Source organism: Ciconia boyciana, chromosome 5, assembly GCF_034638445.1.
Source record: "Ciconia boyciana chromosome 5, ASM3463844v1, whole genome shotgun sequence".
Taxonomy (NCBI): domain Eukaryota; kingdom Metazoa; phylum Chordata; class Aves; order Ciconiiformes; family Ciconiidae; genus Ciconia; species Ciconia boyciana.
Window position 1 is genome coordinate 11,106,788 of NC_132938.1, and position 12,914 is coordinate 11,119,701.

The 12,914-nt window shown below is 33.7% G+C and overlaps 1 protein-coding gene across 6 annotated transcripts in view; it reads left to right on the top strand.

Moving 5' to 3' along the window:
* Positions 1-12,914, top strand: part of RGS12 (regulator of G protein signaling 12) — a 94,846-nt gene that overhangs the window by 65,381 nt on the left and 16,551 nt on the right. For 3 of the 6 annotated variants that reach the window (XM_072862261.1, XM_072862265.1, XM_072862264.1), the window contains 8 exons: positions 108-184; positions 1,940-2,140; positions 3,111-3,184; positions 5,989-6,115; positions 7,078-7,174; positions 8,691-8,767; positions 9,284-9,437; positions 12,065-12,682. In XM_072862261.1, the coding sequence (XP_072718362.1) occupies positions 108-184; positions 1,940-2,140; positions 3,111-3,184; positions 5,989-6,115; positions 7,078-7,174; positions 8,691-8,767; positions 9,284-9,437; positions 12,065-12,682 (1,425 nt within the window). Of the gene's footprint in view, positions 1-107; positions 185-1,939; positions 2,141-3,110; positions 3,185-5,988; positions 6,116-7,077; positions 7,175-8,690; positions 8,768-9,283; positions 9,438-12,064; positions 12,683-12,914 lie in introns of those variants that run through there. The other 3 variants (XM_072862262.1, XR_012042629.1, XM_072862263.1) reach the window with 3 other exon arrangements.

Consider the following 12,914-nt stretch of genomic DNA (forward strand, 5'->3'; position numbering starts at 1 on the left):
AAATTATTTTTCTGAGCAGAGGAGCTAATATTTTAAATAGCTTTCTGTATTATAATAAATAATAAGAATAAGCCTTTTTACTGATTGCTGATTCTTTCCACAAACAGATTCTATTCAGTCCAATGGATTATCATACAGACGGGAATCACAAGGCTCCATGTCATCAACTGCTAGTCTTGACTTGGTAATGGCCGGCTCTTAGTAATGAAGTGGGGAAGCAGTGAAAACAGTGAATTACTAATTTTCTAAGTAGTGTCAAGTCATTTGTTTGAAGTAATGCTTTGAGAAAGGGTCTTTAAGTGATACAGTTAGAGGACAAGATGTAATATTAAGCAATTTTAGAATACTAGAAATGTAATATAGGTTGTGTTCGTATATTGCTTCTTATTTTGTCCTTGTAACAGAAAGATACCCTTTGCATCTCGTCTGTCTTAACTTCAGGCGCCAGTAATCTTCCAGAATAAAAATTTGCCTTTCAAAGGGAGCTACTGTAGCTCTTTAAAAACAGCTTTTTCCACCTACCAGAGCTTTGAGATTCTCTTCTGAACAACCACATGTTAAAGCTTTCCCTCTGCTTGACCTGTATGCAAGTTGTGTTAGGCTGATTTCTGTGATACCGGCGTCTGTCATGCTTCCTTACTCTCTGTTTCTTTTAAAGTTGTGAGTTTTTCTCTTGTCATTATGACTTAACTCTGCTCCTAAAATCTGAGAAAAGAGAGGTAGGGAATTTCATTGTAAACACTGTGATTTTGTCATAGTATGTAGGAAAATAATTAGTGAAGACACTGATTTCTAACCATCAGGTGCTACCTTCGCCGTGTAAAACTAATGAAATCCAAAATTAAAACAGTATTAATAATAGAACATAAATTTAATACTTGAAATTTATTTTAACTACGTTGATATGGAGGAATAATATAAAAAAGGAAATTTTAAAAAGGTTTTTTGTAGTCTTGATATCCCTCTAGTAGACTAGATTCTAGCAACTATGTAATTTTGCCTGCGCTACAAACATTGATCAGGGAAGCAAGCATGGCAAAGTCATGTTTATTTCTGTTGCAGAAAAGTCTTATCTTAAAAAACAGAAAATGCAAAGCCTCCCTAAAGCAACAACCCCTATTTTCTCTCCCACTCCAACTGATTAAGTCAGAAAGTTACTGTGATTTGGATGAGAAGCAGCAAGTTAAAGAGAAGAGAAAAAGCACGATGAGTACCCTAAAAGACTGTTGAAAACAGTATAAGTGAGCTTTTTGTTAAATTTTCAAAGATACTTTTGATATTCAGTAGTAGTGTTACTATTCTATTGTTACTCTAGAATAAAGGTTAATGCTGTGTCCTTTAGCCTTAACCTATGACATTGTACTTTTTGTTCCCTTTAATAACAAAAAAGCATGGTCATTAAGTGAAGTATTTTAAAATTTTAATTTATCTGTGGTGTATTGTTGTGTAGCATTCAGATTATGTTAAAAGAAGAGGAAATTTTGTTTGAGGAACGTGATGTTTAAAGGAGTTCCTCATCACTTAATTGTTGATTCATAATATGCCAATGGTAATTTTTACATCAGCAGGTCATTATTGAGTATAGACCCTTAACTATTTGGAAGCTAAATAAGATTTTATTCTTACACTTTTTGATTAGGAGTTCTGTTCTATAGTTTGAGAATCTTGTAACCTGTTTTATACACTCGCTGTCTAAACCTTAATCTGTTCTTGAAATACATTTAGATTTGTGCAGTGCTGTTATATGTATCTAGATATATTTTTTTTTTTCAGGATTTAAATTTATCTGATATTTGTGCTATTTGGACGGATTTCTAAACTGTAAATGTGGTAGAAAGTATGCTTCTTGTCTTGGTTTGATTTGTACAGACTCTAAAAGTTTATGCATATTCCTAATTTTCCTATTGGGCACTGACTTTTGTTTCTTTTTCCTGTCAAGTCTGAAGCCTCAAGATTACCTGCATTTGTACCAGATAAAGAGAAATCCCCCAAATACTGCTGTATAAACCTCCCAGATGGTTCATCCAGCAAAATGGCTGTTAAATCCGGATTCTCTATCAAAGAGGTGCTATCTGGGCTCTGCGAGAAACATGGCATTAACATAGCTGCAGTGGACCTTTTTTTAGTTGGAGGTGATAAGGTATGGTGTATTCCTGTGCTTTTTTTTTAAAGGGTTTTCATACTTATTTTACTAATAAGGAATTATGTTCTCTCAATAGTAATGTGTGTCTCCTGGTTCTACCTATAGCTTTACATTGGCAATGCTAATTAATTGAAGGAGAATTTTAGTGAAACAAGAACTGGTGGAGTACTGTGGTTGTGGTATCTACATTACAGAAAGCAGAAGAGAGCTTCTGACAAGGAATTCCTTATTATTATAAGTTAATTTAGGTATCTAGTCCATGTTGTTTGTCCAGGGGAATGGTTAGCTTGTACTTAATTGAAAGTATCCACAAAGAAAACAAATGTATTGTAGTAGATGGTACTTCATTAGAGCAAAGAAACATAATGACATTCAGTTGTTCAAGGGCGAGTGAGATGAATTCATGCTAGAATTAAGGTACATGTTTTAATATTGAGGAAAATTTTCAAGACAGCAGTCTACGTTCATGGGGGGTGATGGCTCTTATTCCAACAGAAGTATCTCCAATTCAAAAAGAAGCTGTGGATGTGAAACATTTATTGTCTTAAACTTGTGCTTATGATCGGTCTAGATGATTACAATGAGAAAAATCAATGAATGCGCACAGTTATGTGCCTGTTCTTTTAAATCTTTTCAAGACTGTTAACTTGCCATATTTTCTAATGCATCATTCTATGTAATAATTTAAGTTGAAGGACCTAGGCTTGTTTTAAAACACTGAGTTCCTGAATACCTGCTGACTCCAACAGTGGAAGTTGAAGTTTGGTCATTGTCTCACAACTAGCCAAAATAAAATATACTTTAATTGTGTTGCATATTGTAAATTAATATCCACTAGAATGCATACAACCTCTATTAATAATTTTCTGAGTTATCTGAAAAATTTTTTTGACCACTGAGCTGTTCCTTTTTACATATTTTAAAATTATTTTGCTCTCTCTTCTTTTGTTCCTGATGTGCTCTGTAGCCACTTGTATTGCACCAAGACAGTAGCATCCTGGAGTCTCGGGACCTACGTTTAGAGAAACGCACTTTATTTCGGTAAGAGCCAAAAATACTATCTTCCTCTGGCATTTTCCACGCTATTTTCCATTTTACTTTTTGTAAGTGCACTAAAGTATATTGTCAGTTACCTGTGCAGCAAAACAGTAGTTAATGCAGAAGATAATTTGTCTGAATCCAGTAAAAAAATCCAGTTAGCCATGCAATGCAACATCTTAGATTGTAATCCAGAGTCCAGCATTAAGGGATCTGAGGTTACCATTCATTGTACAGGCACATTAGAAGAAATATGCCTTAGTATCAAGCAAAGAGTCTCATGTGAAGAAGGAAGGTGACCTAATGTTTGTAACTGAAAATGATTGACTGCCATGTCTTGCAGTTAACTCACAGTTTGAGTTTCTATTAAAGTCCATTTTTACTTTAGATTGCAATCACACTTGTGCAAGAGATATGCATTTAGCATGGGGATTCCCTGAGTTACACAAGTGCCTAAGTTATATATCCTGCCTATGTTTAGGCACTGATATCCCTTAGATTTAGAGCCAGCTGGTACGTGCTTCTTCTACAGGTAATGGTGAGGTTAGGGTACCTCTAAAAGGTAATTCAGATGAGGGCAACCAGTGTAAGGATCAATGGGAGAAATGTGGGCCTACAGGAATGTTTCAAACTGAGTAGAGCAGCACCTGGTGAGTTCTAAATGCTGCAAGAGGAAGCTTTCTGGATTGCTGTCTTGGATACAAGTGGGAGCTTGATGCCAATGTTCCAGTTTAGGGACATTTAAATATTATTATGATGTCTAACTGCTCAAGCTGAAGCAGTTGTGAACAAGCATATAGAACAGATCTGCAGGCCCAGAGGCACCTTCCACATCAGGAAGACACATGTTTAGTAGGTTGAAGCAGCACGAGAATGAGATGGGAATTGAACTGCAAGTCTCCTAGTCTAATCATAAATGCAACAATAAAAAAATAGGCCTTTAAGATTAAATGGTTATATTTATTGATTGCATGTTCCTATTCAGTTACATCTGTAATTATGTTCCTAATTGTATAGGCTAATTGTATAAATAAAAATTCATCTTAGTATAGATTTATAACCCTGAATCTTAAACAAGTCACTGTTATAATATTATTATTAATATGGGTATAACAGAATTCAGTACATTATTTAGTATTATGTAATATTATTTTATAGTATACAGGTTTTTTTCAAAATAATCTGTTTCTATTTTTTTCCCAAAATGCCAGAAAATGTTTTAATGTTCCTAAATTCTAAAACTCCAAACTAATGCTATGAAAACTCCTGGAATAATTATTTCAGGAAAAAGTAATGAAGTAGAATGTTTGTGTTACATTATTGAGTTGCACTTTTGAAGTGAATAAAATTTATTTTGTGAGGCATTCTTCATTTTGGCTTTATATTACTTTTCTTTAGGAAGTAGGGCTAGTTTCTCTTTAAGGGTACTTCAGATTAATGAAAGTGGTATAGCACATTCAATTTCGAAATTGAGATTGAGCAGTCTTTTATTAGCTGTGAGTTTGAGTTTCCAAATTAAAAAGGAACTTTAAGTAGGCAGTACCATATGTTACTTGTATGTTAATTAAAATGTACAAATGTTCTACGTTATTTCCTTCTGTGAGTAGACACTGTATAAGCAAAAATACTCAAATATTTGGAATATTTTCAGGCATAAGACAAATACTACATGGATATACTTGGTTACCTGAATGTATGCCACTTCTATGTCAATTCCCAGTTAATGATTACAATTGATAATTTCTATTTAGTAGCTGTTGTATTCAAAGAAAATATGAAAGACGCAGTTTCAGTTACTCAGGTTTCTTGTGGAAGGAAAAAGTCAATAAGACTAAACATCTTGTATTTAAGTAATTTGTGTGAGAGAAAAGATGGGGTTACATTTAATCATGACGACAAAATCACTAATAATTTTCATTTCTTCTGATGAAGTACATTTCTTCTGATAGTTTTGTTAGTCATAAGCCTGCCCTTGTTTTCATACTATAGTCCCATTATAGTCAAATGTGGCTGTTATGGAGGAATCAGGGCACAGATGAAGAGCATTAAAAAAAACCAAACCCCCAAACTAGGCTCAGTTCTGTGCAGGGAAATAGACGTAAATGGAATAATTGTTTGGGTTTTAAAAAATTTTTCTTCTTTCTTTTTTTTTTTTTTTCCTATTTTGATGAAATGATATAAAATTGTGTACTAGACTCTGAAGAGGGCTGTCTTTATCCTTTAAATTCCAACTGAATTGCTTTTACAGCTTTTGCTTGTAAGTTTCTCTTACAGCAATTTTTTGTGATATGGTGGCATCTAGCCAGAAATTAGCATCATCTGGAATTCCTCTGTATTTGTTCCTATGCTTAAAAATAAAAATAAAAATTCCTGCCCAAACCCATCTCAAGTAACTGAATAGGATATTGTGATTCTCTCTTGTGGAAGTGGGAAGAAATATTTTTCTTGCATCCAAGGCTATGGTACAGGTATGGAGTCACTTTGGAAGCACTACTGGACCAGAATGGTCAGAGCAATGTCACTGTAAAGATGAAAGTGCTATGGAATGTATTTAATTGGTCTGAGGATCACCATGCCATTAGGTTGGCTCATGCCTTTCCTCAGCTCTGGTGAGTGAAACAGCAGAAGTTTTATTTGTACGAAAAGTGCTTTGTACCTTCAGGTTAGGATAGATTTGTGCTAGTGAAGTTTCAGGGTCACTAGCTGTAAACTAGTATAACTTTTTGCTGTAGATCGGATTTTATATATTTTGTACATTTTGTCTATTGGAATATTTCATCCTTAATGTTACAATTGATGTGTTTCAGGCTGGATCTTGTTCCAATCAATCGATCTGTTGGTTTGAAGGCTAAACCCACCAAACCAGTAACAGAGGTCTTAAGGCCTGTGGTTGCAAAATATGGTTTAAATCTTAATGAACTTGTGGCAAGACTAGTAAGTATCTTTTGATGTAATTCAAGCTGCAATATTTTTTGTCTGGAGAAGATCGTATGATAGTCCTTGAAATTATTCCTATCCTTATAATTAAGCATTAAAATCTGTATTTATAACTACATGTTGAGATGAAAATGCATAGTAGTCATAACCATTATGCTTAATAGTAACTACCTCAAAGCTTTAATCTGCATCTGTTTTATATTCTCCTTCAGAATAAATCCAACATCCTAAATAGTAGAGCCTGAATTTAGCTTCTTCCAGAGCTCAACTTTTCCCATTATTAGCCAGGGAAAGTTGATTGAGATTAGATAAAGTTATCGTTCCATTATCCTGGGAATCATGAAAGTTGCCTCAAATCCCCTTGCAGAAAATTTCTGTGGAGGCAGACTGATTCAACTTGTCTACTACTAAACACTTGGCTAGCATTTTCTCTATTCTATTATGATGGAATATCAAGGAATGAAAAGTTACTTTTGTGGTATTTCTAGAATGTATACTGTCTTGGCTGAACCAGTCCATGCATGTTTTTAAAATAACTGGAAAACATGTTGGTGTAAAGATAACTTCATTTAACAAAATTACAAAATTAACAAAGTACAACCAATTTAGAATATAAAATAATCTCAGACTTCCTCTGAAAAATATGATTAGCTGAACATACACACTAATGGTCCTAGAGTATTTGTGCATGCTTGCAAATTGGATGATTTTTTTCTCCTTGTATCTTCTTTTCCACAAATACCATTCTCCTCACATAAATGGGTTACACTCATTGTAATCAAGGTACTTTTACACAAGTGGAATAAACATTTTTAGAATGGTAGAAGAAAGATATATTGAGGCTATGCTGAAACATAAAAATGCTTTTGCTCATTTTCTTTCAAATAATGTCAGACTGCATAAATTTGTTCTGAAAACAGCTTTTTCTCTATTATATACAAACTGTGATCCGACTTTAGAATGGTGAGCAGGAACCACTTGATCTTGGTGTCCCTATATCTAATCTGGATGGTCAGCGGGTTGTTCTAGATGAAAAAGAACCAACAAAGGGTAGAGGTAAGTTGGCATAAAAGCCTTTATTTATGATGTCAAGTCAGTTTCATAAACCCTGATTTTGGTTAGTTTCTTCTGTTGATGCAAAGGTGAGGTAAATGTGATTAGATTTGGATGTGTCACATATAGCATATATTCTTTTTAACTAGAAAGGAGTGCAGTTTCTAAAGAGTGAAGATTAAATTCCTCTGTTGATACCAAGTACTTTACTGTTGCTGTAAGAAATTTTGGACTAGTAATACTTGAATATTTTACTTGCACTCAGCCATAGATTCACACACACATTTAGGGACATAGTGTATGTCTTCTGTGATAACTGTGTCTTCTAAATAACTTCTGTGAATTTGGCAATTAATTCAAAAGAAATATTCTGTATAAGTAAACCAGATGCAGTTTGTGCAGCAGCTATATATACTGCTATGATAACCCCCTTCTTTAACATGAGAAAGTAGCAGAGCCTACATCTCCAGTTTTAAGTGATGATTTCTGGAGACAATATTAAAAGGATATAATTTGTGATTTCCCTGGACAAAATAATTTGAAAAATAGAAGTTGATCAACTGAACAGCTGACAATCTTTTGGGACAATTAACATGCTAGATTAATGTAAGCAGCCTTGAGAGTAGAGGTTCACTTTCATTAGGAGACCTTTTTATAGATATAGAACACTTAGTTTTAAAAATGAAATTAGATGTGGTTAAATTAAATTGACTTAGAGCAGAGATCCTCTTTGAGGAAGAACTAGGAGAATAAAGATGGAGGTACTTATTGAGGAGAATCAGATTTGTCATTTTTCTAGGAAACAGAACCAATTGTCTTTTTGAAAAAAGATATAAATCTAAATATTCTCACAGCTAATTAGTTTAAGGATTACAAGTAAAACTGCAATCCTATGTGCTGCCAGCTGCTATAAAAGCCTAAATCATAGAGGATCATTCTAGCAGTAGGCTGATTCTGTGGCAATATACCAGTGAAAAAGGGCCACGATTCTGTGTTTGCAGCTCAGTCTTTGGTTAGTATATTTGTTGTAGGCAGATGTAATTCAAAGGAGCCATTTAGTTGCTTAGAAGTAGACAAGGAGGCTATGTTAATGTCTAGAAAACAATTGATGCATGAAACAGGTTGGAAAAGATTCAACATGACCTTTCAATGGTCTTTTCTGCTGAATTTTTTTTTTCTTGTTTAAATTCTTAATTCAAGAATGACAAACTGAGTTATTAGCTGAGATTTTAAAAGCTATTTGATCTAAATCAACTGAAAATTTAGGAGAACTTAAATGAAACTTCAGCATCTTTTAAAAGTATTGCCAGTATTAGGAAAACTTGAAGATGAGAGGGAGATTCTGATAGGTCTTTACTGAAAAGTATCAGGGATATCAAATGTGCTCACTCTTTATTTTCTGAGTACATCTTTGAGAAATATTAAAACAAAAAATCTGTTTTGTGCATCATTGTCACTTAAATATTACTACTTTGGGAAATTATAAATTTGTAGTTATGGAAGGTATGTTTATGTTCAGTGTTTACAGATAAACAAAAAGGTGCATCAGTAAAACAGAGTGCAACTGTAACTACTTCAAGAAATCAAGTATCTACTGTAAGTCTTCTGCAATGATTTTTGTCCCTTAGATTATCTTTTGTTTCCTTCTGGAATTCTGTACTAAAAGCTGCATTCATCCATGATTTTGAATCAGCCAAATTATGTAACTAGATTGAGTGTAGCTATAATTAATCTGATATTTTTCCACTGTCAACAGCATTTATTTGTGAGAACTTTGTCTTCATGGTGAACCAAATAGCCCTTTCACTGTGTTGTATTTGTTGTTTCGTGTCTCGTTGGGTTATCTGTATTTGAAAATGATTGAATTACTCTGAAATTCAAAGGCCCTTTCTGTAATGTGAATTCTTCAGAGTAAATAATATTATATTTATTTATACGTTTTTGGGAAGTACTATGGCAAATGTTATTTGTAATTATCAAGATTAAAACATCTGTTGTGGTGGTGTTAGAGAAATGTGTTTTCAAAATAACTTTTTTATTCACTTAGACCATATTATGTACACAATAATATAGCTGAATGTAAGTAGTACCTTAACTTTCCTTCTAATGCAGGGAGAGGGAAGAACTCTAGGAAAGTCTAATTCTATCAAAATGAAAGGCGAAAATGGAAAAAATGCTAGGGAAGTCCGGCTGTCAAAGAGAGAAGACTCTATTGCAAAGATTGGGAAAAAAAAATGTCAGAAAATAAATTTGGATGAAGCAGAGGGTATGTGAACTTTACAGTTTGTGTATTAACATAAGTAGTTTTAGAAAAATGAGAATTCTGTATCTGTGTAGGGAAAGGTACCATGTGTTTAATACTGCATTGTGAAAATCATAGTCATGATCCTTATATTTTTGTTTGATACCGTGTTTGAATTTGTAAAGTTTTTGAAGCTGAAGGTAAACTTTTAAGAATACCTAAAGATAGATGTAGGTGCCTAGTGAGATTTTCAAAAGTGAAAGCTACCTAATTCCAAGTAAAATACAAAGGAATTAGTTACTCAATTGCAGTTGAATATCCCATTCAATACCCTTTGCAATCCATGTAGAAGTTTGCCTTTCTGTTCACCTTTACATAAGTCTTTTAACTCACTGAAAGGCATTCTGCACCATGGTGTAGACCCTAACTTACTCAGGTAAGAATTTTTGAAAATTTTGTGCTAAAGTCTGTAACAGTCAGGGCAGTACAATCTGATGGCTGTGGAGGAGCCATGATGGGCAAGAGTAAAAGCTTAGTTTACAATCAGTAACTGCTCTGAAAAGGTGGTTAGAAGTAGAAATACGCAAAGAGGTTATTGGTAATCTTGTATATTGAGTCCTATTTTTACCTTCAATTACATCTTAATAGTTTTGGTGATATCATTGCAAAAGAACTCATAAGAGAATTTGCTTTCTTGTAGAAAGATGTCCATGGGAGAAAGAGGAATAAAATGATGTAGCAGTAAAAATCTTGACATATCACCCTCTGCCCTAGGGCATTAACTGAAGTAATTACCTGTCTTGTCAGCCCTACACGTTCCTCCCTATTTTCCCAAGTAGAAAAAAATCAGAGGACATATTTTACCCACAGATTAAAATTTACTGCTGATGTTACTTAATATGCATATCCAAAACCTGGTTATGCACAGTTATACAGCAAATAAATGTTCATCTGTGAATAAATGTCCACTGACTGGAATGGAAAAAAATGCTGTAAAACCTTTATTGCGAAATAGATGTTTGTTAATATAAGTGTTATTACAAAATATTAGTGCATTTTAAATTATTTTCTGTTGCTTACTATTTTGTTAACTTGTTTTCCATATTTTAATATTTTCATTTTTCTTCCTAGGGCTGAGTAAAACATTAACATAATTTGAAAACTTCAGAATTCGAGGCTTTCACATTTTATTTTGAATTTTGTGAAATTTGTCCAAGTTTGGAAAATACATACCAAATGTCGTAGACTGTTTTTTAATGAAAAAACCAAACAACTGTTCTATGAAGTTTGAAATTTCAGAAAGGAACATTTTGTATGACACACATTAGAAATGTTGCATGTTTTAATATGCATACCGCCATTTTGCAAAACTTTGGCAATAAGAAGCATTTTGAAGCTTCCATCTTGGCTACATTCAGATTTTATGGCATTGACAAAGCATGTTAAAAAGTCATTTTTACAAATACATTGCAAAGCCTGCCAAATATGAATAGAGTATTAGGAATAAGGTCATACAAGTGCAAGTATATGACTTCACATTATGCTAAGTTAAAACTGATACTAACATTTTGTGCTTTATTTTGTAATGGCTTTTGCTTCAAACAGTATTTATAAGCTGGGTTGAAACTATTGATTTTAATTGATCTGTTGGAGATGGCCTTTTTAAGCATCTTTAATATTCCGTAGATTCAATGCTCTCTTCTTGAAAAATTAGGACATGCAGAGACCCTATATTAAGAATTACATATTTTTATATTTGTATGTTTTGTACCAAAGAGTTTGTTTATTGTCGCAATGCTTCTTTTTAAAGGAGTAGTATAGTTCTTGGCTTATTATTGATAAGTTTCTTGTTGCCAAGTTTTGAGACTTTCTAGAACAGTGGTGATTTACTATGAGTATTATTTATATATCGAAACATATTAAACGATTGGACATCATTAAGGACATGATCAGAAAATCACTTCTAATTGTGTTAAACGCTCTATAAAAAAAAAGCTGCCCCATCACTTTTAGTAGTGGCTCATTTGATGGTTATTGACTACCTATATGCTACTGATTCACTGCAGCGCAAAGTAAAATGGGGTTACTTAAATAAACATCTGATCATGCCCTGTGATGATAACATCCTGGGTTAAAATTACACCATGAATTGAATTCAAACTGTGATAAAATATTATTAAACTGAGAGAAATTCTACATAACAAGGAAGTTTGCAACATTTTTAATCTTTGAACTTTCAAATGGCATGGCTATTTTTGAGTTAAGATGGGTAAAAACCATCCAGAATATAAAAATGTGCACCCATTGTCAGTAAGACCAGAGCCTTGTTTTGTATAAAGAATTTAAAAATCCTGTGTGTGTGTACAGATTTATTAACTGCATAAAATAGAAGATGTATTCAAGGCTCAGTGAATTGCAGCTGTTCTAAACTGCAAAACTCTTACAATAGCAATCCTGATGGTCTTAATTATAGTGATGCTAGTGAACATTGCTGCAATTGAAAAAGTTCCTAATTAACATGGGATCTTATTTCAAGGCAGCATTGAAAGAATTGAAGATCTTCATGGAAAATAAATGTGCTGAAAATTTACGTTTTAATGACATTGCACTTTCTGACAAAAACTTGTCAATTTTGGGTTTTTCCCCAATAGAGTTTTTTGAACTCATATCCAAAGCTCAAAGTAACAGAGCAGATGACCAACGTGGACTGCTAAGGAAAGAAGACCTTATTCTTCCTGACTTTCTTCGTTTACCGCCCACTGGACCAGAACCATCCTCATCTACTCCTGCAGGCCCTAAAGGCCTCAACAAGCGAGTTTCAAAAAATGATGGCAAGGATGGATGTACATCACCAAATGGAAAACAGGAGTCCATACAAAACTTTAATGAAAATTCAGTTAAGAAAATGGGTTATTCAGAAAGTAAACATAAATCTGCTTTGACAGCACTCCACAGTCAGAAGACTTTCAGTGTTCCTTTTAATACTGCATTGTCTCCAATTCCACATGCACAGGAAAACAATGCAACAATATGGAAAAGGCAGTCAAGAGAATTACAAGCTGAAGGCATACAGATGGTAGATGATGAGAATGTGGCAGACTTGACTCTTGTGGCTGAAGGAGATATTAGTAGCCCTAACAGCACTTTGCTACCACCGCCACCGCCAACACCACCATCAGACATCAGTAAACTCACAGAAGCCAACTATCCACCCCCAACTCCTTTTGCAGGTAATCAGGAAAAATCTGGATATCAAAGATCCAATTCAGGTATTTCTAGATTTTAATAGTCTTTCCTTTCATGTAAAACTACTTTTCCTTGGCACTGTTAATCAGTATTTGGCACCCATTAAAACAAGAAAGAAAATTCTCTCTGCACCTTAATTAAAAAAAAAAAAAAAAATAAAATTTCATTGCCTTAGTCTGTGCTAACTGTAATATTTCTGGTTGCCTTTAACAATGTACTTCTGTTTTGATTTGGCATGTGACCAAAAATGGACAC